The sequence below is a fragment of the Brienomyrus brachyistius genome, chromosome 13, assembly GCF_023856365.1.
Source record: "Brienomyrus brachyistius isolate T26 chromosome 13, BBRACH_0.4, whole genome shotgun sequence".
Taxonomy (NCBI): Eukaryota; Metazoa; Chordata; class Actinopteri; order Osteoglossiformes; family Mormyridae; genus Brienomyrus; species Brienomyrus brachyistius.
The window spans coordinates 627650-652652 of record NC_064545.1 but is presented as its reverse complement, the minus strand read 5'-3'; the positions used below and the strand labels follow the sequence as shown (position 1 = coordinate 652652).

General features: G+C 44.8%; 2 protein-coding genes and 1 non-coding gene across 10 annotated transcripts in view; 2 read left to right on the top strand and 1 right to left on the bottom strand.

The window, feature by feature from the left end:
- The first annotated feature begins 44 nt into the window (after nucleotides 1–44).
- On the top strand, nucleotides 45–10813 carry brd7 (bromodomain containing 7). 2 transcript variants are annotated; one of them, XM_048972055.1, is made up of 17 exons: nucleotides 45–216; nucleotides 543–742; nucleotides 1169–1298; nucleotides 1463–1520; nucleotides 2041–2185; nucleotides 2291–2401; nucleotides 4681–4865; nucleotides 5580–5706; nucleotides 6467–6542; nucleotides 6632–6739; nucleotides 7244–7379; nucleotides 8626–8737; nucleotides 8836–8892; nucleotides 9108–9201; nucleotides 9724–9867; nucleotides 10000–10143; nucleotides 10624–10813. In XM_048972055.1, the coding sequence occupies exons 1-17, from the start codon at nucleotides 168–170 to the stop codon at nucleotides 10695–10697; spliced, it is 1950 nt and encodes a 649-aa protein (XP_048828012.1). In that variant the 5' UTR covers nucleotides 45–167; the 3' UTR covers nucleotides 10698–10813. The 2 variants fall into 2 exon arrangements, with proteins under 2 accessions (XP_048828012.1, XP_048828013.1); XM_048972056.1 differs by having other exon boundaries at nucleotides 168–284.
- On the top strand, nucleotides 3132–3296 carry LOC125706913 (U1 spliceosomal RNA). The gene has a single exon (XR_007382098.1). It is a non-coding gene; the product is annotated as a U1 spliceosomal RNA (small nuclear RNA).
- Nucleotides 10814–11241: 428 nt separating the features above from the next.
- The window catches only part of LOC125705796 (adenylate cyclase type 2-like), a 35810-nt gene continuing 22048 nt past the window's right edge, over nucleotides 11242–25003 (bottom strand). For 6 of the 7 annotated variants that reach the window (XM_048972048.1, XM_048972051.1, XM_048972050.1 and 3 more), the window contains 23 exons: nucleotides 24690–24851; nucleotides 24165–24329; nucleotides 21436–21578; nucleotides 19866–19977; nucleotides 19577–19704; nucleotides 18935–19093; nucleotides 18190–18322; nucleotides 17902–18087; nucleotides 17572–17615; nucleotides 17218–17289; nucleotides 16921–16987; nucleotides 16271–16368; nucleotides 15886–15970; nucleotides 15592–15729; nucleotides 15391–15504; nucleotides 14977–15155; nucleotides 14782–14881; nucleotides 14522–14680; nucleotides 13471–13617; nucleotides 13276–13383; nucleotides 12762–12876; nucleotides 12460–12584; nucleotides 11242–11996 (listed from right to left, as the gene is read on the bottom strand). In XM_048972048.1, coding sequence (XP_048828005.1) covers nucleotides 11850–11996; nucleotides 12460–12584; nucleotides 12762–12876; nucleotides 13276–13383; nucleotides 13471–13617; nucleotides 14522–14680; nucleotides 14782–14881; nucleotides 14977–15155; nucleotides 15391–15504; nucleotides 15592–15729; nucleotides 15886–15970; nucleotides 16271–16368; nucleotides 16921–16987; nucleotides 17218–17289; nucleotides 17572–17615; nucleotides 17902–18087; nucleotides 18190–18322; nucleotides 18935–19093; nucleotides 19577–19704; nucleotides 19866–19977; nucleotides 21436–21578; nucleotides 24165–24329; nucleotides 24690–24851 — 2886 coding nt within the window. In that variant the 3' untranslated portion in view covers nucleotides 11242–11849. The remainder of the gene's footprint in view (nucleotides 11997–12459; nucleotides 12585–12761; nucleotides 12877–13275; nucleotides 13384–13470; nucleotides 13618–14521; nucleotides 14681–14781; nucleotides 14882–14976; nucleotides 15156–15390; nucleotides 15505–15591; nucleotides 15730–15885; nucleotides 15971–16270; nucleotides 16369–16920; nucleotides 16988–17217; nucleotides 17290–17571; nucleotides 17616–17901; nucleotides 18088–18189; nucleotides 18323–18934; nucleotides 19094–19576; nucleotides 19705–19865; nucleotides 19978–21435; nucleotides 21579–24164; nucleotides 24330–24689; nucleotides 24852–25003) is intronic. The other variant, XM_048972054.1, reaches the window with a different exon arrangement.

The window sequence follows — 25003 nt, the reverse complement described above, 5'->3', positions numbered from 1 at the left end:
TAAATCAGTATTAACCCCCCGCCTGTAAACGGCGCTAGAGAAGAAGCAACATGCATCAGAACGAAGACTCTGTGATCGGCTACTCAACCTTAGCAGCCCAAAACAAAGCACATACGGATCCGTTAAAGAATTTTGCCTTTTATGATTAAAAAGGGCGTTAATTAATCATGGGCAAAAAGCATAAAAAACACAAGTCGGAGAAGCACGCGTATGAAGGTAAGAAGGCTGTGGAGGTGTCCGATCGAGCGCCGCGGAGAGTTCCTGTGAGCGCGCTATCGCCGCTGGTAAGCGCGGTGGGCGGTTGGCTGTGGCCCGTCGCCGCGTTTGGAGCCCGAGTCACGCCGTTGGACGGCCATCCACCGCTTTCCGGTGGCGTTTAATGGTTCACTTGCCTGCGTCTATGTAATAGCTTTAGCAGGAGCGGAACCGGTCAGCATGCGAAGCATTACGACATAGTTAACTGCCATGATAAGTAACCGGTGTGTAGCTGCTCCCTGGCCGGTGAGCCGGTGTACCGGTCCGCTAACGGCGCTGTCCCGTAGAGTACACGGAGAAGCCACTGAAGCTGGTCCTGAAGGTGGCGGGGAATGAGGTGACCGAGTTGTCCACGGGGAGCTCCGGCCACGACCACGACGACCACGACAAGGACAAGCACCGGGACAAGAAGAAGAAAAAGAAGAAGAAGGGGGACAGGGAGAGGAGCAGCCCGGCGCCGTCCCCCGACGACAAACGGAAGAAGAAGGTGCCTGACGTCTTTTTAAGCCCGTGCCGGCGCCGTCGAGGCTGTACGTGGTGTTTGCCGTGGTGATCCACAAATGAAGCCAGCGGCCTCTGAGCTGCCGCTTATTGATGCCTGATTGCGGGGCTGCCACCGCTCTCGCATCCGGCGTGACACTCACGCTTTCTCACACTCACGCAAGAAATCTTATGGCAAATCTATTTTATTCCGTTATGAACCTAAAATTACAGTTGCAAACCGAACAGACTATTTTCAATGCAATAAAACTATTGCATACATGTAAATGGGTGTGCAGACTAGTCTGGAATTGAACATCTCACTCCAGCCAGCTGACCAAAGTTGGTGACATTGTGATTTACTATTCACCTTTGAACTTTGACTTCCTGTCACATTCTTTTTTTTTTTTTGGTTGGGGGTGTTTTCTTCTAGATGACAAAAAAGAAAAAGGGACAGGACTCAGTGGACACAGACTGGGAAGAGAGGGAACAGAGTCACACGCCTATTCGATCAGATCCCACCCAGGACAAACACCTGACCCCGTCCATCGGCCAGGTAGAAGGTAGGGGAACCTTTAAATGTTTTTGATCTGTTTCTTTTCTTACTTTCACGGTAATACACTGATGCTGAAAACCCCCCAGGTAGGTTGGTTGCTTTGCTGTCCGGCTTCTGTCTCAAAACGGTGGGTTACTGGTCTAATTTCTTTGTCCTTCTCTCCTTTTGCAGAAAAAGAACAGAGTCCCCTGCAGGAGGCGCTGTCACAGCTCATCAGGCAGCTGCAAAGGCAAGGCTCCCGTTCCTCCAGCCACACAGAACCTTCAGTGAACAGAGCACCTGACACATTAACCGTGTCAATAACAAATAAGGAGCTTGCCTGTTCCGCCTGTCTGTCCTTTAGCGTTTATCTTGGTGTTTCCCAACCTAGTCCATGTGAACCCCCAGTCTGTTCACATTTTTGCTTCCACCCAGATCCCAATCAAACAAGAGCACCAAATACTTGGTACATGTGTGCTGGAAGCTGGGAGGGAGCAGAAATGTGGACTGTCTGGGGGTCCCAGAGGATTGAGTTGGGAAGTACTTGTTTAGCTGAATATGGGTCTCAAAAATGTCCTGAGTGTGTGATCCTACGTGCGTGCTGGTCGTGCTGTGGATTGGCATCCTGGGATAAGCTCCAGATTCCGCATTGAATAGGTTCCCCTGGAATACTGGGAAGAGGTCTTGCTTTTATACCAGACATGACATGATGTGTGTGAGGTGAAGGAGTGAGATTAGTCACTGTCCTAAAAGTGTCCACTTTTCTACAGGAAGGACCCCAGTGCATTCTTCTCCTTCCCGGTGACAGACTTCATTGCTCCAGGCTACTCCATGATTATCAAGAGGCCCATGGACTTTAGCACAATGAAGGAGAAAATAAAAAAAGACTATTATCAGTCCCTGGAGGAGCTGAAGGTATGACATTTCCTTTAAGCATGAAATCGAATTATCATCGAAATAGAACCTGATGCATCTCAGTTATCTCGGGTGAAATAACTCCTTGGTGTTTGCTGTTGATAGGCAGATTTTAAGATTATGTGTGAGAACGCAATGATATACAACAAGCCCGAGACCATTTACTACAAGGCTGCAAAGAAACTTCTCCACTCTGGCATGAAAATACTGAGTGAGGTAGGTGAAATGCTAAACTCTGCCTTAAGTTGATGTTGCCTTCTGTCTTTGTTGTTAACCTCATGCGTTCACCATGAAATTCACCTGAGGGTCACACTACGAAGCAAATTTACTGGCTCACGCTACATTCACACTACATGATTTTCCACTCGCCTAGAGTTTTAGAAGATCGGCGACAAAAGCCCCAGACTCATCAGCAATTCATCCTGATGAAAGAGCCTGTAGTGTGTGACCCCCTGTTGCTGATCAGTCAATTCAATTCAATTTTATTTATATAGCGCTTTTAACAACAGTCATTGTCACAAAGCACTTTACATTCAACCGGCCAGAACCCCACCAAGCAAGCCTGAGGCGACAGAGGCAAGGAAAAACTCCCTCTAGCAGGAAGAAACCTTGAGAGGAACCTAGACTCAGAAGGGGACCCCATCCTCCTCTGGGTGACCGGGGAGCATGAAACTGCATTTATATTGGCATTCATTAGAGTTCATATAGTTATGAAGACCCAGTTGCATCAGTCATGTACTGTGCAAACCACAGTGACTTCAAGACTCCAGATCACAAGATGACGGATCTTGTAGTTTTGAACAGTACAGCAATCTGACAACTTTAAAAGTTGTGTAGTGTGAACTTAGCGTTGGCGAGGTTTCTTGAGGCTTACTATTGAGTTTTGGGTACTGCACGTATTATCTCTCTTTTAAAGCAGGTGTATCTCCATGGTAAATATGATCTGATACTTACCTGGCAGGGGAGATACCATGATCACGAAAGTGGTTCACCCAGGGCGAGGCTCAGCCATTTCTCTGCGGCTGTGCTGACCCCTGTGAATTCCCCAAATGTGGGGAATCTTGACTGCATAATTTCTAGTAGTAGGGGACTGCGTTCGTGCTTTCCCCTCGTTTTTGGAGTATGGTGATGCTCAGTGGATTTGGATGTTGTTAGTGATGGACAAAATGACAGCTCATAAACCATCTGCTGGGTTTTTTGACCTCACTAGATGTTTGTCCTGTTTTGCTTTGGGGCATGATTGGTGCACATTTTTGATCAGAGAGCACCATCTAGTGGGTTCACAAAGTACAGCACGTGATTCATGAAGGGTCATTTTGTTCATTACTAGATGATCTGAAGGTCGCTGGTTCAAATCCCACGTTTGTCGCTCAGTGGGCTAAGCCCCTGTGCCTGTGATTGGAAAGTTGTCAGTTGAAGTCCAGCTTCAGCAGAATAGTCACATGTCTGTGAGCCCTTGAGCAAGGCCCTTAATGCTCAGCTTCACAGGTGCCTCTTCAGGTGGATGCCCATCACTGCCAAGTTTGTTCTCACCTGTATGCATGTGTCTGTGTGTCATGGAGAGCAAGATTGGGTAGATGAAAAGAGATTTTCCCCACTTGGGATCAATAAAGTGCCAATATACTACTTATTAATCAGTCATCCTGAGATTTTGCCCCTGTAACCTAAGTTGTTTTTCCATCAAATTCCTGAAGGACTAGATACAAAACTCAGTGCAGGTTCTCTCTGTGTGGGCAAAGTGACGGACTGACAGCCAGATTCTAGTTTACTGTCGGACTGGATTTGCGACTCCACTGTGCCGGGGGCTTCACCATGCATTGCATGCCTAACCTGCTCTGAGGAGGTTCAGTGCAAGGTTTTGGCGTAAAACAGGCATGAGTCCAGCCCTTTTACCAAACGCGTGCATGCGAACCACCCTTTCACAAAAAACAATTTAGCCTATATGAGACATCCTTTAACTAAATAGTTACAGGCTATACCACTGATTTTTTTATTTATTTTTTTAATCTGATACAAATAAAATTTAATGTTTTGAACCCAGTACCGATATTCGGTGCCAGTCCCTTTTATAGCCCCTTGCAAAGGGCAGACTAAAATTGCCATAGTGTTGACAATAGTTTGCCAAGCGGGACAGGAATTACCTACCTCATACCTGTCATAGGGCGGCTCTTAGTTGAGTCATTAGTTTACAATGCTGACATCGCCCCTTTAATGCGAACGCGCACAGACTTACTCCCAGTTAACTTACTGAGTTGATAACCACCGCTGTAGTACCATGTAACACCAATTCGGCAATCGGGGATTAACTATGCTCCATTGCGTTAACTGTGGATATGTAAAACTTGCTTTTAGAACACCTGTAATGTTGAGTCTTTGTTGTTCTTGGTATTGTGTTCTGTAGAAACAGCAGAAAGCCTTAGTCTGTGACGTGTACATCTTTCCGAAGTGGGAGGAGGTATTTAGCGGCCTGTAACCTGCTCGTCTCTGCTCCACAGGAGAGGTTACAGAGCCTGAAACAGAGCATTGAGTTTATGGCTGACCTGGAAAACACCAAAAATGAGGAGGGGGAGGCAGAGAAGGAAGGAACCTCCACCCTGGACCAGTCCAAAGACAGCCAGGTGGCCATGGACACCAGCGAGACCACCCAGTCACCGAGAAGGATTCTCAGGGACACGCCCAGGTGCTGACGAATCTAACTGTTCTTGGCTCAGTAGAAGTAATGATGCATATTGCCAGTTGTTATTAGAGAAAAAAACAGGCTGTGATTTAAACGTGACATGTAGCTTCAAAGTTTTATAATATGTATTTCGTCTTTTTAATTGCCTGTGTTGCATTGTAATTAAGACCATGTGACTAACATCCATAGTAATATAAAAATATATCCCTGCTGATAGTTGTCCTTCATTAAAAGTTAGCTATTTCAGTGCATAGTGTAAAAGTGAACAACACTGCCACCTTCTGGCTCCAGCCAGATGATGTCTTTGATGTTCAGGAATTTGAAGAATCAACATCTTGTGATCAGATGGGAGAGTAGTGTAGCTTGAAGCAGCTATTTTGGCTTAGAGTATTTGACCCCCAAGTGTAAAAACAAAAATAATCATTATCGGTACTGAGCCAACCAATTGTTAGTAGGCTGATTTTATAAAATGATGCTTTGTTACGAAACACTCATTGATCACTGAGAGAAGAATTTTATCAGTTGAAAGGTCTTGTGTTTTGATGTTTAACTTGGATTACACAACTGATTTTGTAGTCAGGTTCTTTGAACTAAGTGAAGAACTGTCAGCTGAAGATTGGCTTAAGGGGGGGGGCCTCTACAGGGATCCTGCCTCATACTGGGAAGGCCAAGTCAGTACCTATAACCAGTATAATAGCTGTGCATCTCTGCTTCCAGGCAGGATAAGGACCCCAAGGAGGAATCTCTGAGGAGCATTGGTCAGGCTGAGAAGGAGCTAGAAGAAATCAAGAAGATCATTGAGGATTCTGGTGGCAAATTGTCTAATAGGGACCTTCAGACTGAGGTGAGTCATTGGAGAGGGAATATTCACCTAGTGTGCTGGACGGTCTGCAACTTTGCAGTATTCTGAAATGGAAACTGTGAATGTATATCAGCATCTATATCAGAGCAAATTGAGCAGAATACATCCATTAAAAGTAGTGTCTCTTGTTTTTATTTAAAACAATTAACTTCTGGTCGCAAACACAATCCAGTGTTATTTTTGCCCTCGGTTTTTTAAGCCTTTGATAATGACTGACGTGTCCTACTTACATAAGAAAGCGTACAAGTCTTTTTAGCCTGTTTTTATGGTAAATTACATCTTCCTGAAATGTATTAAGGGCAGACTTCGATTTATTGCTGTACTAAACTCGGACTCACAGAGCTGATCCCCCTACATTGACACCTCTGTTTTACCCAGTGTTGTTGATGTATCATCAAAGTACATTGATATACTGTGCCATACTCCAGTCAGTACACTGCTGTACTGTGCCATTCTCCAGACAGTACACTGTTCTCCGGGCCCAGGACTGAAACTGCAATGTTTGGCTGTTCCTGTGATCAGCCAAATCCCGTGGTTGGTAGAGTGATGTCACTGTCGGGACCTTGAAGGAGGCCCTTAACCCCCAGTTGCTCTGATCTTGCTCTGGATAAGTGTCTGCTAAATTAATAGTGTTTAAAAATAAAACTGAAACAATAAGCATAAAGCTTTCGGACATGTTCTTAAGTTTTTAGTCTCCGCAGTCTCCTGATTTTATAAATTTTTTATAAAAAAAAATTTTAAGCTGGAGTTTGAGAGGCGGAAGTCTGACGGGACAACCACACTGGGGATCTTGAACCCAGCCGACCTGATAGCCGGAGGTGAGAGCACATGTACGCCCGTCACGCTCTAAAAGGCCACCGAGTTTTTGGGTCGCCGCAGAAAGGAAACGTCTGTCTGTCTTCCACAGATAACGGCTACTGCCCGGTGAAACTGGGGATGATGATGGGGAAGCTGCACAGCGGCATCAACACCCTGCAAGGCTTCAAAGAGGACAAGAGGAACAAGGTGACCCCAGGTGAGACGTGGCTGTACTCGGCACATGCACTAGTAGGTAGCGCCAACCATATGGGGTAAGAAAGGATAAGATTTTCAGGGGCCCAGACCCTAGGGGGCGCCCTTGAGTGTGAGCGTAGATAATGGTAGCTTTGAGCCAACTCGTATCCTTTACGTGTTTGAGATATAGTGTCAATGTCGGTAAATCTTACATCCTGTTTTCCTCTTGTAAATCTCAATAGTTCAGAAATGAGACATTGGGTGATTGATTTCTCTCATACTGTCATTGTAAAAAAGAAACAAAAGATGAGGAATTATGTTGAATTTATTTCAGATATTAATGGTCAGTTGCAGAATTTTTTTGCCTTGGGACTGTTGTCTCCTAAACTTTTGGCTTCCGTTTTGCTTTCCATTTTTGGCTTTGTTTACTAGTGTGTGTGTGTGTGTGTGTGTGTGTGTGTGTGTGTGTGTGTGTGTTTTTATGTTGATTAATGTGCTTGTCTGTGTGTAACCCAATCCACTACAGTGGCCTATATGAACTACGGTCCGTTCAGTTCCTATGCTCCGGTTTACGACTCCAGCTTCGCCAACGTGAGTAAAGAAGACTCCGACCTGATCTACTCCTTTTACGGCGACGAGTCCAGCCTCCAAGGTTCAGAAAGGTAGGCGGTGCTTCGGGGCACACAGACCACATCCTGCATGTGAAATGGTCTCCTTCTCTGGAGACCGTGCCTAAATCTTGGTATGAATGTGTAGCTTCTAGACCTGAAATGCCCAACACTGCAATGAGAATAATGCAAGGTCTGGGGCAGGGTTTTCCAGCCTTCCTTTACCTGTGAGCCAGGTGTGAAGCCTCTGGCCAATCAGAATCAGTAATTATTAAAATAACTACCTGGGAGAATGAAAACAAGTCCTGGATTCGGAATCGAGGGCCAGATTTGAATTGTGAAGGTCTAGGTTATATTACAGTAAACTAACATTTGATACTAGTAGTCGAAATGTGGAATGCAGAAGAAATGGGCAAGGCCACCAAGAATCAAGTCATACCCAAGCTGAACAAACTGAGCTGTTTACACCTTTTTTAAACAACTCCCTCGGGTTTCACCTCACCCTATGTCTTGCGCTCTTGTTGGCTACAGCTCATCGCCACACTCATTAACGGTCGGGGCACCTTTTCCACTGCAGGATTTGGAGTTGCTTACAGGTCCAGACATTTAGCCTACTAGATATCTGACAGGCATTTGACACACAGAACTAATAGCGATCAGGCACCGATTTGCCAGCGCCAAGTGAACACAGATGAGCCTCCCATCTGGGGCTTTTGTTGGCGCTTACTGTGACACAAATCACAGATAATTTTAACGTGGGCAGCCGCAGAGTTGGGAACCATAATCGAAGTCCATCAAGCCCTGTCGTACATGAATGTTGGCTTACTGTCTAATATATCCCAGACCGTAACATGTGCTGTTACGAGCATTATCTGCTTCGTATGGGAGTGGCTGCATGTAATTTTTTTAATTCTGCCGAAAAGCAGCAAATTTGTTAAAATACTGCTTGAATTTAATCAATATTTCTACTATCGTTAGCTCAGGCCTTCCTACTTAAACACACTATACACGTCTTCCATCTTGCAAAGTTCCCAAGGTGACTGGTTCCCTCCAACCAGTCATGACTTCGCATGCTTCTCAAGCATAAATTAATAATCGATAGTTACGATAACTTCAGCCTTAAAAGGGTAACTGAAAACCAGGTTTATTTTCCAGCTTGTAGTGAAAATCCCTTTCCCAAACTGAGGAGTGAAAACTGTTTTGCAGAACAAACTTTTTAAGAACTCGTGTCAATATTGTTTCTGTAAAAACGTGTTTTTGCCTTTGAAATTTTTGATTTTTTTTTTCTTTTGATTGGCAGCTTGTCTGAATTTCTGTCAAAGAGTGAAGAATACATGGGCAGATTAGCAGACAACATTTTGGATGCCTTGACACATGGGGAACACACAAAAGCATTGCTGGAAGTGAACACGGTCGGGACCATAACAACTTCTTACATTTTTATCTTTTTTTGGGCAAATTTCTGTATCCTTGTTCTTATTGAGATTCCTTTTGTTCTCCCGAATCTTAGACTAACCAGGCAGATGATGATCCGGTAGATGGAGAAGAAACGATGAAAGACGTGGAGGTAAATCCCGACAAAGACGGTTGATGTGCAGAGATGGCAGAGTTGTCCGTCATCCCTGTGTCCAGCCATTCCTAGGCCTGTCTTTACTGTAGAGCGCAAAGTTTGTTTCCAGTCCGTGGTGACAAAGTGGTCGTTTAACGGTTATTAATAAATCCTTGAAGTTTCTGGTAAAGCTAGTACATTTCTCCATCATTGTGTGGTGATCACCCTTGCAGATAATTGAAGCTGAATCCAGCAGCAGAAGCAGCCTGACCTCACTGAACTCAGTGCTGGGGCTGGACCTCGAGCCCCCAAACTTCTCCTCTGAAGGTACCGGCAAAGAACTGATTTTGCAGAATATAGCAATGGGATCGGAGATGAACTGTACTGTTCTTCTTTTGTACCTATAATCATGTTGTTCCCCAGATGATTGACCACTTTGCTCAACCATTGTTTCTTTCTGTTTGCTACAATATATTTTGTAGCTTTAAGTAATAAGCACTTAATTTCTTTATACTGCTAAGTGTGAAACTCTGGGAGAGGTCAGTGATTCAGTCGACTAGGCAACAGATTAACAATGAATTTCTACTATATTTGCTAGTCTGAAATTGAGTAAAAGCACGACCACATAAAAACAGTTGTAGAAGTCTCTAGAAGGTAGGAAATGTAATTCAAAGGGAACTACAAAAGTATAATAAAAAAAGAAAACAAACACAGCAGACTTGCTCCATGGTTGTTGTTCCAGCCGAACATTTAGGAGGTCATAACCTCACAGTAAACTCCCAGAATATCTTCTTGCCAGAGAAAATCAGCAAATACTTATGGCTGGTTGACGTCATTCATGTGACACAGATGCCAAGCTGTTCCAGCAGAAGCTGGATGAGACCACCATGCTGCTGCGGGAACTTCAGGAGGCCCAGAATGAGCGTCTGAGTGCCAAGCCACCCCCCAACATGATCTGCCTGCTGGCTCCCAGCGCCAGGGAGGTGGAGCTGGGTATGATCGCCTGTCTGTCCTGTCTCCCAACCTCCTGTTTCTCCCCTTCTTCATGGGGCCTGTTGGGTCCTATGCAGTGGACAGTGGCCACTGGTCTGTGCCCACGTCTGACATGCGCTTCTCCTCCTGCAGCTGAGAAGGTAACAGGCAATCTGGCACACCTGGCCAGTCGGGTTACGCCGGGTGACGTGAGCAGCGTGTACGGGATCAGGAGAGCCATGGGGATTTCACTGCCCTCTGGTGGACTGGAGGAGAGTCTCATTGACCTCACTACAGGTCAGCTCCTTGGTACCCGCACGCATGGACACACACACACAGACCTGTGCTCATCTTTGTGGGAACCGTCCATTCATTCCTATGGGCAAAACACTAATACCAGAAATGACACCCTTAACCCCTACCCAGCCCTAATGTTTTTAGTTTTTTGATTGGAGTAACAGATTTTATAAAATTGAGTTTTGCTAAAAAACTGGTCCTCACAACATCAAAACAACAACAGGTTTTTATCACATTGTGGGGACGAAATGACCCCACAATATAAAGTATATCTGACCCACACACACTGCAGAGTACCATGGTTAACACTGTGTGCTTCCCCTCTCTTTTTGTATCTGTCATTAATGTTTCACACTATGTATTATTTGCTATTACACAGTTGTCAAAACACATCAAACGGGTCCAAGGTCATACTGGGAGTCCACATTTAGATACCATACGGTAGAAATGCCCAGACTGAGAATGTGTGTTCTGTCTCAGTGTCGGACGTGGCAGAGCCAGCGGACATCTTGCCAGTGAGGGAAGAGGAGATGGCCACCGCCATAGCAGTCTGACGCTGGCTGAAAGTCTTTATGAACAGGGAGAGCTTTAAATGCTATTGTACAGAGGGTACTTAGGGTTCTTTTTATGTTTCTAAGCATTTTACAAAATAAACCCCTTTTTTAAATAACATGCACTGTGTTTTCTCATGCAATATTGCCGAAAGACATAAAGGCTGTTTCCCCTTATTAAATTACTCTACATTACATAGGAATTCTGTACCTTTGTCATGCTAGATTTTTACTGTTATCAAAAAAAAAGTGGACAGATGGCTAAGAGAACCTGAAGTCAGGCATCAGCTATCATGCTTTAATCTTTTTCCAGTCTTTTTTTGTGCTCGACAGTATTTGGCAGAAGGGTCTATTTGACCCCCTTTGTTGAATTGTGCACAGGAAATGTGCCTCTTCCTAGCCTGGCAGCCATATAAAAGGCATCAGACGTTTTACTTGCGGCGAGGATGGAAGCGATACCCAGCACAGCTTCAATACATGTTTGGGTTTAACAGACACTGAAAAGCTTCAAAATAAAACAAAAAAATCCACAAGTATTACAAAAATATTAGGTCTTTTTCTTAACACATTTTGTTTAATTAGACTGCGATGTTAGTTTTAGGGGGTTTTCTACCCCCAGCGTTTTATTTTTTTCTACGTTGAAATGTCATTCTACAAGATTTATGAAAAGACAACTGTTTCTGATAACGAAACATTTTTCACATCAAGTCTAATCTGCACATTACACAGTAATAAAACAGAGCCTGTTAGTTTTAAAGCTGACTGCTTGGTCATTTAAGGAGTTTGGCTTAATTTCCAGCTACCTAGTTCGACACTGGAGCAAACTTCCGAGTAAAAAGGTTAAAAAAAAAAAAAAAACCCGTAAAAAGACTGCAAGGTGATTATTAAATAGTCCACTGCTCCATAAAAGTCACGGCAGTGAGGGAAATGAGCCCCTCGCATGTAAAACGCAGCACTTCTGTACACTTGTTATTGGAATACGCCACGATTTTCGAATTCAGCAAAACTGCTTCAGGACATAATTACGACGAGGCTTTCCTTCCTCCGCTGTAGCTCGTGCCATCCCGCTTTTTCCTTCCACATGCCCCGTCAAGCAAATATTTTCAGTTCCATTTCCCCCTGTTTGTGTCTGCCTGTCCGCCCACCTGGCTGCCATCAGCTGAGGCCTAGACCCAGGGATTTGCTCATGTCTGTGCACACAAAAAAGGTCTTGAGCTCTCCTTTGCCCTTCACAGTGATGAAGCCCCGGCACTCGCAGGAATAGCCCAGCCTCTGCAGCACTTTGCACGTCTCCTCCGTCACCTGGCCCAAGACATTACAACAGCTTATTCAGCAGACGCATTCCCTTTAGCCCTTCTGATCATGGGCATAGCATCCTAACCCACTGTCACAAACTGCCCATGACATAGGATCCCATCCATAGCATTAATATAACACCCTACACTAAAATAAACTGACTTAATTTCCCCTCCCCGGCTTAATAAAAATTACATAACATCTGTATTCCACTAAATACCACTAGCAAGTTTGACTCCCTTCAGTTATGTCACTGGCTCTGGTGCTGCTAACATTGAACAATAACTACAATCTAATTATCGACCAGCAATATCGGCTAAGATTTTACACATTGGATCAGTACTGATATGATCGGAATATCGTGCGTCTAGTAAAGGTTGTATGTATGAAGACCCCATGTTCTGACACAGAGTTGGTGAAGAGGAAATCACAGTGTGATGCAAATTTGTCCGAAGGTTTTCCGCTGTACCTGGATCTTTCCCATCTCTCCGGTGCTCTCCATTCTGCTGGCCACGTTCACCGTGTTGCCCCAAATGTCATACTGTGGTTTGTTAGCTCCGATCACTCCTGCGATCACTGGCCCATGATTGATTCCTGCCACACAGCAGAGCACAGAGTCATCATGAGAAGATTTCCTAAGCAATAGCCATGATTCAAGGATCTTATTTCCAGATTAATGTTGTCATTTATCATACTCAATCGCAGCAAACAAAGTAAGTTGGCTCATTGACTTATCTATGATCCTGGGTGGTTTGTAAAGGAAATGCTCACCGACACGCAACCGGAAGTTGTTGAATGAATGCCTGTTGATGCCGTCCAGCTTTCCTACCAGTGCAACGGCAAACTCAACCATGTTCCCAATCTGTGCAAGCTGCTTTTCCTGATCCTGTGTGCAAAAAGCCGAAAAGAGTCACACTCAGCATAACATAAATTTTTTTTGACATATTAAAGAGCAAATTTCCAAGGCTCAGTCCATTTTTGTTGCTTTTGAGATGAGATCAATAACCAGGCTGATATGCTACAGTATTGGGAACCAAAACTGCATCAATCCTCATGAAGAACTTTTCATTAAATTTCCAAAAATTCACAGAAATATTTAGCAAAAACCTATCCCATGGACTGAATGAGTTTTGGGAATTTGCCCTTCAATTGCACTTTATCAAGTACAGATTTCATTTGCCAATAATCACCAGAAAATCATGCTTGAGCAAAAACTGACCAAGGCTAGCTTTTCGACTAAGTGCTTTTCCCCTACTGTTCCATATAATCAGGACCGTAAACAAACCTGGTTATTTTCTTGACCTGGTGTCCCACTTAGCCCAGCAGCAGCCATGTAGGTGCTGCCGATAGTTTTAATTTTCTCCACCCCGCTGAACTTAGGCTTGGATAGCACCTGTGGAGATGACCATGGGACAGATTCAAATGCAGCAGGCCGTCATGCCTCCGTGGAAGCCTGTCTGTACTTTCAGAAAAAGCTGACCTCGTCAAAGTCCGCGATGATCTCATTGAGCAGCCGGAGACATTCCAGACCTTCCTTGTTGATGTCGCATTCTGTGTAGAACTCCTTGAAGTCTGGCACCGAGGCGAACATCACACACACACAGTCATACGATTGGTAGTAGAGATCCTGAACGGGAGAACATGTCAATAGGATGGACCCATCAAATATGAGCATCATTAGGGGCCATGATGACTGGAAGACGTGCTTCTACAAGTAGGTCACTTCCACTGTGGAACACTTTCCATAATACCCAGAAATGTGGAGAAGCTGTACAGAAAAACAAAATGTTTCCACAAAGCCCTCATGTGATAAAAATCAATCAAGAACTTCTGGTACATCAGTCTCCAGAAACCAAGAGATGAATTTAAATGCCTCTGACGACCAACAGACCCTTGTTGTTTGTTTGTTTGTTTGTCTGTTGTTTAAGAGCTAACAAGAAACTGGGACCGTGCCTTATGCCCTGTGTTTCCTGGGATAGGGTCCAGGGTCAACCCTGGCCTAGAACTGCAGATGTGGAAGTAGGATGGATGGACAACTAAGGCTATATCGGAAATCATATTTGTTGAAAAAAATAACTGCTTGTAGGCAGGCCATTATGAAAACTGGCAATCAGTATTTCATTTCTGTACCAGATGCTTTTGTCCAGAGTGACTTACATTTTTTGAAAAAATGACCCTGCTCTGTTACTTTACGTGTACTTTATGGGTTTCCTAAAGGCTGCCACTTTGCTATAATACCACTTACAGTTGACTATGGAATATCTAGCAGGGAAGAAATTTCACAAACTGACTTATTGCAAAGGTGGCATCCTATGGCAGTACCATGCTTGAATTCATTGAGCTCTTCAGAACGACCCATTCTTTCATAAATGTTTGTAAACCTGACAGCTTGGCTAGGTGCTTGATTTTATACACGTGGCAATGTGTCTAAATGAAACATCCTGAATTCAATGCTTAACAAGTATGTCCCAGAACTTTTGTCCATATAGTGTTCTACACTCGTGCCCCATTTAAATATTCCTATATCATACCTCATTCTTCTTGTTCTCCCCCATGAAGACTGCAGCCACATTGGCAGGCAGAACGTTCTCTAGCAGGAGTCGATTTAGGTTCTCCTTAGTCTCAATCTCATCCTGTTTAGTGCGGTTCTTATTTTTCCGCAGGAAGTCCTTGCGGCAGCAGTATTCGTTCTAGTGTGGTAGAAAGAAAAATGAGATGAGATTCCCTAGAAGGCGGCCTTCACTGGACTGAGCACTTATGTGTGTAAGACCGGGGGAGGGAACTGTCTCACGTGTCGAATGATCGAGATCATGGTAATCAGGAACAGTGTGCCGTAAATACAGCTCATCGACTGGGGGTGCTTCATTAATCCAGAGTTGAGCATGACCTCACTGTTACCCACACAAAGAAATACATGTTGACTAAGGTCAGTCACAGTATGAAAAGCAGTAATGTAACCTTAAGATGATGTGACCAAGAAATTTACCTGCTATTAACGTGGTACAGGATACAGCCGTAAGACTTAAAGAGGTCGTTCTGTGATCTGAAGATGATCCCGTAGAATAAGCCGAAAGCCACGACGATTAGTACCACCGTAAGCTCAAAGCTTACTCCAAAGAACACTCCACATGCAATCAGAGCCAGTATACAGCAATACACGAAGTACTGCAATCAAACACAAGAAACACATGGGCTGCTGACTAGGTCCATAGTGAGGAATCAAGACAAAAGAAAAAAAATCTACCTGTAAAATGAGCATGCAAGTAAGGAGATTTTCAGGAATGGAGATATTTTTAGTCTGGATATTTTTATGAAGAATCATCCCTGACAGGTTTTAACTATAACATCACAAGCTGTTTATTGCAAGGTGCTCTTGATGTTATTTATAAGTGATACTCACAGGCAGACAGAACAGTCCACAGTCTGTGTCCTGAAGGTTGTGGGTGATGTTCTGCCCCGGTGGGAGGTTACAGATCTGGTCGACTCCACAATTAGAACTAGGTTCGTACAGTTTCTAGGATTTCAAATAATTTGGAATTAACTGTGTAATTAAAAAGAGTAAAGGGTGGAACTTCAGATAGCAGTGAGTGATGGTAATTACCAGATTTAAGGCAGCCATGATGAGGATGACAGTCATAGAGACTATGGTCAAAGTTAGGCGCACGAATGGTTTCTTCCCCACTGTCTCGGACACCACAGTCAGCCAATGGCAGGACGCCAGCTTCTCCGGGAAACACAACTGAATGTTTGAGGATGCCACAGGAGAAAATAGGAGGAGATGTGGAGAGTGGAGGGGCAAGACATGATGGGAAAAAAAATAAATACCTCTCAGAGAAGTTTTGCTCTGAGTGTTTTGAACAAAAATAATCGTCCTCAGTCTGGTACATATACTGACCTGCAGATGACCAGCAAAACACACCCCAAGGATCAGGAGGAGCACGCAAGCAAGGACACCAACAATCACCCCCAGCTGTGTACGCCTGTGGGACAGGGGCAATCAGAATATCAGTTATAATGTCAGACTAAAGAACACAAATTTCATCATACAAGAATTACAAAAATAATTAGAAAGTAAACACTTACAGTTATCCTCAAACTTCTAATTGCTCAAATTCTATTGTTAAATGCATTGAATTCAGGGAAAATTATAAGCATGCATATTCATTAATGTTCCTGTTATTTGGTTTTTTCATGTATGGGCATGTTGTGCATGTTACCAAATGGTAAGTGCTAAACAGCTCTAGCATAGTAACTTCCTAGAGGTCAGAAAAGACACTGACTCTTGTGCCACCAACAACTGGATCAAAAAGATGCAGAAGAAGATGAAAGAGGCACAGGCAATGAAGTACTTGAAGTTGGGCGACTCAATAGCTCGGAACTGGAAACAGAAAGACAGGAACACGTTAGTATATTACCACGGGAAGTGAAACATGAGAAGTATCACAGTCAGAGTCTGACAGAGAAGTGGGGGTGATTGCTTTATAACAATAATGTTTTTCTTTGGAAAAAAAAACACCTTACTTGGAAAAATAATAAATCTAGTAGAATAATCCCTGACTCTCATGTAACACTTGTAGTAAAGGTACCTGCTTTTTTTACTAAATAAAAAATAAATAAATAAATAAAATAAAGGGAGGTGCGGTGGTACAGTGGTTAGCACTGTTGCCTCACACCTCTGAGACCAGGGTTCGAGTCTCCGCCTGGGTTTCCTCCTGGTACTCCCCCCACAGTCCAAAGTTGTGCATGTGTGAGTGAATGGTGTGAGTGTGCCCTGCGATGGGCTGGCCCCCTGTCCTGGGTTGTTCCCTGCCTCCTGCTCATAGATTCTGGGATAGGCTCTGGACTCTCCGTGGTTTGTAAAATGAAATGGATGGATAAAATACTAATAATAAATAAAATAAATTAAAAAGAGAAAAGAAAAAAATGGTACCTGCTTCATAAGATCCCTCTTGGTGAACCACAGAGTTATGCTGTTGAATTCCGAATTTACCCAGTCCCTGAAGAAGAGAGAAACAGCAGCCATAATGTAATTAATGACGGCAATTTATAAACGTGAAATTACAAACAGGTACACATGGAGGATATCTACTGGCTCAGTCACTATGTATCTCCTTAATGTCTTTAAAATTCCAAGGTGAGATAAAATTTTAGAGAGACTTGACTGTATGTTTAAAACTTCAGAGCACAAAATCTGGGCTGGCAGAGGTATCTGTACTTAAGTACACACTTGATGGTCATCTCATCAATGGTTGAGGTCATCATATCATGGAGGTCTTCATCAAACTTCTGGGACTTGATCCTACATTGCAAAACATAGGTACATTTGGAAGTAGTAGATGAATCAACTGTCCATCACAGGCCGGTAACTCCTGCCCTAGCTTTCTGTGCAAAGGGCCAGCTATGGGTGTTTGCTTGTATATGTGCGTGCGCAGATGTATTAGTGTCTTGTGTTACATTCTTCTGTGTATGATGTCACCTAAATCAAGGGGAAAGCAGTAGGTTTAGGTTGAATGAGCTCAGTCGTTGCATTCAAACTGTGAATTTTAGGGTGTGTCTTCACTAATAGGGTAATCCTCCTTACCTTTCAGTTACTTTTGAACAGGGCATGGATTGCTGTGGTATATCCTGAGAAGGAGAATAAACTTTGTTATTCATAGCGTACGACACCAGTACCCATCTGCTATCCAGCTCTGGTTGGTCAGTAAGAAAGTCACATATACAATACAAAATGTTTTAACTGGGAGTCAATAGACCGGAGCCATTCACTGAATTCAGGTTATTAGTATATTCTTCATATATCCTAACTCGTGTTATATTTCATCACATACACACTGACCGGCTTACCATAGCATTAAATTGTAGAATCATTGTCTTCTCTAGAAGACAGCAGAGGAAATACGGAACCACTCACAGGGCGCAGTTTGCCGTTGACGAGAACATCCATGATGTGGCCCTCGCGGCTCTGCAGGTGGGCAAAGGGCTTTACAGCACCCCATGACTCCAAGTAGCGCGTCATCCGCACGGAAGCACGCATCTTCAGCCCGTCGTTCACCCGCGGCTTCGGCAGGCTCCGCTGATCAGCGGCTGGCTCCTTGGACTATAAAGGGAGGTTCCACATAAACACTGTTCCCAGTTATCCATCGCTGAGGTATAAAGGTATTATCAGGCACTATGAAGAAAACAACCAAGAAGGCCATACCCTGGGGTCGATGACCAAATACGTCTTGATGTTCTGTTCCTTCAGATAGGGGTCCCTCAGGTGCCCATTCGCCTCCTCGACCTCATAAGCCTTGTTGAGGTGTTTCAGGGTAGATTCTGTGACATGCACCCGTCTGCCAAAGACCCCGCCATACCAGGTACATCGTAAACAAGGCTAAAATAGAATTCCACTTCCAGTTGTCAGCAGCAGCAGATCAACATCCTGGCTAGTTCACTATAATATAGGTTACTATCCAAATGATCCATCCACCCTTCTTCCCAGGGTTGTGCAATTTTTAAATACAAATCCAATAAGACCTCAAAGACTATCCATCCATCCATCCATTTTCCAAACCGCTTATCCTATTGGGTCGCGGGGGGTCCGGAGCCTATCCCGGAAGCAATGGGCACGAGGCAGGGAACAACCCAGGACGGGGGGCCAGCCCATCGCAGGGCACACTCACACACCATTCACTCACACATGCACACCTATGGGCAATTCAGCAACTCCAATTAGCCTCAGCATGTTTTTGGACTGTGGGGGGAAACCGGAGTACCCGGAGGAAACCCCACGACGACACGGGGAGAACATGCAAACTCCGCACACATGTGACCCAGGCGGAGACTCGAACCCGGGTCCCAGAGGTGTGAGGCGACAGTGCTAACCACTGCACCACCATGCCACCCCCCTCAAAGACTAAATAATTTTTAAAGCAGAACAAACCCACACATTTCAGAAGTCTTACCCAGGTATACCTCCAGACTCCATGTGATTAGCCAAGGTGACATCATGTGACCACACATCAAACTGCCACTTACGGAGGCCAATGACCCCACACAGCACGTTACCAGAATGGACGCCTACTCTCATGCTGATGTCCACGCCAGTGGCGTCCCGGACCTGCCTGTGGCAGAAGCAGGGATAGTGGGCCATTTGAGAGAGTCATGCGATCAAGCAATCACCAGTTAAGATCTTTTGACTGTTTGACATAGCAGTACCATGTGCCACATCTAGATCTACATTTAAATCTACAAGTCAAAGCCTAATTCATAAATACACATGCAATTGCCGAAGGCCTATCTGTCCGTGGTTGGGATTTGCTGATACCTAATCACCAACAGCAGATACTGATCCATGACATGCAGGACTGTATAAAAATGTTAAAATCCAACTCCTATACCCATACACTCAATTTCAGTAACATAGGTAATGTAGTTAATCCTTTATTTTTTTATATAAACTAGATTATTTGCTTTATGAGGCAGAGAAAGCGTGGTTGTACTCTAGTATTTAGTATCATCACCATGGAGATGTAGGGAAGCTACTGTCACTTCAAGCTGTTTGAGTAAATCAATGTCTCACTTAAGGGCCCCAGGCCGGCACTTACTTAATGGCCTCACACATGTCCAGGCCCATTTTGACGCAGTTCTCAGCATGCTTGGGCAGAGAGACAGGGAGTCCAGAGACACAGTAGTAACAATCCCCAAGAATCTTTATCCTCATGCATTCGTTGTCCTGTGGAAAAGAACAGAATCAGCGCATGAGTCTCCCTTATAGGCCAAAGTGACAAAACACACATGTCGATTCATCAAGAAAATGATATGGTTCAACGAATTGGTGAGAAATGATGAGGAGGACAGAAGACGACCATCGTATCCCCAAAACGCAACACTCACCTTGGCAATCTGGTCAAACTTTCCAAAGAGCTCATTAAGCATGATGACCAACTCCTTTGGCGAGCATTCGCTGGCCAGCTGGGTGAAGCCCACGATGTCGGCATACAGGATGCTACCACAAAGAGACGAGGACCATAAATAAACCCGACAACACGTAGGGGGTCTCGGAACTACACACCCCAGCTTATTGGTGTTGCGTAAACAGTTGCCCATTAAGAACGAAGAGTATGAGTAACACTAGCAGTGTCAACTGGGCAATTACCACAAGTATGATTGCCTGAGTAATAGACGCCAGAATGAGGTTTAAAAGGTATGCTCTCTCACAAAAGAACGACAACTCCACTATGCATAAGGTTCTCACACATCCTTGTGGGAAACTAGTGTCGCAATGAAGTGCTGTTAATTATTTGCCAAATCGTGTGCCAAATCGCAGCCCTGGTGGTAACAGTGGCTATTGGGCACCTCAGACTGCCTGCTCCAGCTTGAGAACATGACCTGACTGCCCATTTCCAGGCATAAACGTAGCTGCCAACTCTCAGAAGTCTCCTGCCCACTTATACAGTCTTTAAAAAATACAGGAAACAGTACAACCATTTATCTGATTAGAAAAACAAACAGAAGTAACAGAAAACTGAGAACTTCATACAAGTTCATCTCAGATTATATTTATACAGATGGGGGCTGCAATGCTCTGTTCCCCCAAGGGCACTATGAACTATCTTACCAAGTCAACTCCGTAAGCCATGAGCTCATAGGTGCCAGCCTGAGAGAACAATGCTGCGGTCCCACTAAAAAATGCCATGCCTGACAATGATCTACTTTTACTTGCCATCGTCAGCAGTGGCAAATATTTGCACCAGACGCCGGAGGTGAATTATGGTCTGGAATACAAAGAGCACTGGCAGACGTCAGTCACCACAACAGTCAAAAAACATAATTTGTCATTTTCTTTATGTCTAGGTATATCAGACCAGCGTGTAAAGAAAATGGATGGATGGATAGATGGATGGATGGATCCTCCGTTACCAGTTATCCAGTACATGCCCAAGGTGTATGATTCTGTAAGATTATAATATACAGATGTGATGGACCTGCATTCCATCCTGCCTTTTCCCTGCCTTATGCCCTGTGCAGGATAAACACAGAAAATATGGATAGATGGATGGATACGGGTAAAGTGCATGTAGAACAGTGGTCTCCTACCTTTCTTACAGTGCAAGTTTTTTTTACAAAGCAAATCATCTGTGGAGCTACTGACCCGCGACGGTAAATTTTGCTCGGGGCTTGGTAGATTTCTTCGCCATGGAAACGATCAATTCACTATTACTGTCTTCAAGACTGACCTGTCGATCACGATCAACCAGTTGCTGACCGTTGATGTAGTAATTAAAGATTCAGCTCACCCATTCAATTATAAAAATTGTATTTAGTTACTTCACAGTCAGGTAGAAACCATGAACAGCTCTATGTCTGACCACTGATGAGCCTGAACTCCAATTAAAGAACCAGCAAAGTAAGGTGGGTGGCATCCAGAAGTGCAGGAATGGGCACCATTCTCCGGGCTGCACACCTGACGTTCTTGTGCCTCTTGATGTACAGGCTGTGGAAGTTGTTGTCCTTCACCAGGTACTGCTGTTCCTGCAGCCGCTCCATGATGGCCAGTTTCATCTCCATGGAGATGTAGATGGGCAGCACTGACATCAGCAGGCTTTCCTGGATACACGCACAGAGGCATTTAGCTACAGGCTGTCAGACAGACATTAATGCCATAGACCCCATTCACTTTATTTATGATTGTGGTAATAGACAAGTTCATACAGGGCTTTCATTGTTCAGATGTTTTAATTTAGGCTGATGTGGCTTTATTCTTAAATAAAACAAGTTAAAGCAATTACAAAGATATCCAGTATAAATGTAGAGAGGGTGGAATATTAGGGTACTCCTGAAAATGTTCTTATCCTCAGCTAAATTTATTTCCACATATGACTTTTTTCATCGTAAATGGCACCGCACCAGCGTGGCTACAGACCACGGGTTCTGCTCCAGCAGCAGGGAAAACGTTTCCAGTGTAGTCGACCATCTCCAGTTTCAAGCCCTCCACCCTTTCATTAAACTCTGAAGCCTGAAAAGTCACGTTGAGTGAGCCAGCAGTAACTGAGCCCGTCCACCTTGTCAGATGTTTCCAGGGCTGCAAACAATGTCACAGTTCTTCTCCTGGGGTCTGCCATGGTCCTTCCTGCGGCCAGGGGCCTACTGCTAAGGTCTGTCTGATCTCAGGTCTGATCTAATCCGCTAATGCCCACCTACTCCAACCATGACCTTAGTCAACAGAGCTTCTGTTCACATTGTCACCAGCTATTCCAACCTTCCTGCCTAAAAAAAGCTTCTTCTATTCTGTTTGAGATTTAGCTCACGTTAAAGTTCTGGTAACTCATAACGAACCACAGAAAAGCCTCATCTAGGCTGCGATATCAAAAATACGTAAATGTCGCACACACAAAAATACACAATCATCTCAACTAAAGGTTCCACCATCTCAACATACATATAGGATTCACTGGAATACTACACTCTTTATATCAGGTCATATAACTATAATTTTCTGCTGCAAAGTCTTTTTTCTTGTCTTTTAAATGACTTTATCTTGGAGTGTGCAGCTATTGAAATTATAAAATGGGTGCCTTTATTACAAAGCTACCATAAACCCCCGCTGTACAATTATGATGTCACTGATTTCTGTAATAATTATCAAAGCAATATGTATGGAAATGGCACAGCTACGCCCTAACAGTCCAGAAAAAAATGAGACAGCAAGGAGGTAATCTGGTGTAGGAATGTGCGGTTCTGGTTAGGGTTAGGAGCATGAGGTGGTGTGTAGGCTGTGATCTGGTGTAGGAGTGTGCGGTTCTGGTTAGGGTTAGGAGCATGAGGTGGTGTGTAGGCTGTGATCTGGTGTAGGAGTGTGCGGTTCTGGTTAGGGTTAGGAGCATGAGGTGGTGTGTAGGCTGTGATCTGGTGTAGGAGTGTGCGGTTCTGGTTAGGGTTAGGAGCATGAGGTGGTGTGTAGGCTGTGATCTGGTGTAGGAGTGTGCGGTTCTGGTTAGGGTTAGGAGCATGAGGTGGTGTGTAGGCTGTGATCTGGTGTAGGAGTGTGCGGTTCTGGTTAGGGTTAGGAGCATGAGGTGGTGTGTAGGCTGTGATCTGGTGTAGGAGTGTGCGGTTCTGGTTAGGGTTAGGAGCATGAGGTGGTGTGTAGGCTGTGATCTGGTGTAGGAGTGTGCGGTTCTGGTTAGGGTTAGGAGCATGAGGTGGTGTGTAGGCTGTGATCTGGTGTAGGAGTGTGCGGTTCTGGTTAGGGTTAGGAGCATGAGGTGGTGTGTAGGCTGTGATCTGGTGTAGGAGTGTGCGGTTCTGGTTAGGGTTAGGAGCATGAGGTGGTGTGTAGGCTGTGATCTGGTGTAGGAGTGTGCGGTTCTGGTTAGGGTTAGGAGCATGAGGTGGTGTGTAGGCTGTGATCTGGTGTAGGAGTGTGCGGTTCTGGTTAGGGTTAGGAGCATGAGGTGGTGTGTAGGCTGTGATCTGGTGTAGGAGTGTGCGGTTCTGGTTAGGGTTAGGAGCATGAGGTGGTGTGTAGGCTGTGATCTGGTGTTGGAGTGTGCGGTTCTGGTTAGGGTTAGGAGCATGAGGTGGTGTGTAGGCTGTGATCTGGTGTAGGAGTGTGTGGTTCTGGTTAGGGTTAGGAGCATGAGGTGCTGTGTAGGCTGTGATCTGGTGTTGGAGTGTGCGGTTCTGGTTAGGGTTAGGAGCATGAGGTGGTGTGTAGGCTGTGATCTGGTGTAGGAGTGTGCGGTTCTGGTTAGGGTTAGGAGCATGAGGTGGTGTGTAGGCTGTGATCTGGTGTAGGAATGTGCGGTTCTGGTTATGGTTAGGAGCATGAGGTGGTGTGTAGGCTGTGATCTGGTGTAGGAGTGTGCGGTTCTGGTTAGGGTTAGGAGCATGAGGTGGTGTGTAGGCTGTGATCTGGTGTAGGAATGTGCGGTTCTGGTTAGGGTTAGGAGCATGAGGTGCTGTGTAGGCTGTGATCTGGTGTTGGAGTGTGCGGTTCTGGTTAGGGTTAGGAGCATGAGGTGGTGTGTAGGCTGTGATCTGGTGTAGGAATGTGCGGTTCTGGTTAGGGTTAGGAGCATGAGGTGGTGTGTAGGCTGTGATGTGGTGTAGGAGTGTGCGGTTCTGGTTAGGGTAGTTGTGTGAGGTGGTGGTTACGGTGAGGTGTAGAAGGAGCGTCCGACTTCCTCTCACCTGCTGCCTCTTCTCGGTCTCCAGCTTCACGCAGATCCTCAGCGAGTGCAGCATGTCCTGAAAGGTCTGCCGTAGGGCTCTCTCCATGAGCACCTTATGGAAGATGCCCACGGCGCTAACGCACAGGAACAGCACGCAGTTGGCCAGTATCTGGACCAACCGGCTCTGCGAAGACCCCACACAAGCAAGACGCATCAAAGCCCTGCAGCACTGACTGGCCAGTGAGCACACAGAAGCGGAAACCCACCAACACAAACCCCAACATATCACAGACATCTGCTGGATGTGCTTAAGTTAACTGACACAACCAGCACATTCAGAGAAATCTTATCCACATGTTTTTACTCAAGAAACTAAACAGACTATTTTAATGCCTCATTTAAGAGTGCAGGCAAAAATGGGGATGACTGGCCAATCTCATGTTTAGGGTATAATTATTCACAATTATGGACAACAAGTTAAGCGGTATGTTACACAATAGTGAACAAAACATGGCGCTCAGCAGTGGTGATTGTGAAAGCCTACCAGCCCTTGTACCTTCACAGAGTGTGATGAGGTGCTGAAGAGGTAAGCGCTGAGGGCTACGACATGAGACAGCCAGGAGATTACGCTGAGAACGACGGCGTGCAGCATGCAGAAAGGCAGCATGGTGAACACAGCAAAGATGATGAAGAGGAAGAACGGAACCTGGAAGGACGACCAGAAAAATATAAACAGAATGCTCATGGAAGTTTGACGTACACAAAAATGTTCTGAAGACAGAAGAAAAAATGATTGGTTCAGAGAGATAACCAATGACATTGTAGAGGGGGTGGGTCCAAATAACTAGAGGAGGCGGG

Bases quoted from the DNA above. Each gene is read 5' to 3' on its own strand.
- brd7 (XM_048972055.1), top strand. From the start codon at position 168: ATGGGCAAAAAGCATAAAAAACACAAGTCGGAGAAGCACGCGTATGAA. The intron at 217-542 runs GTAAGAAGGCTG...GCTGTCCCGTAG, and splicing joins GGAGAAGCACGCGTATGAAG to AGTACACGGAGAAGCCACTG. The intron at 4,866-5,579 runs GTGCTGACGAAT...CTCTGCTTCCAG, and splicing joins ATTCTCAGGGACACGCCCAG to GCAGGATAAGGACCCCAAGG.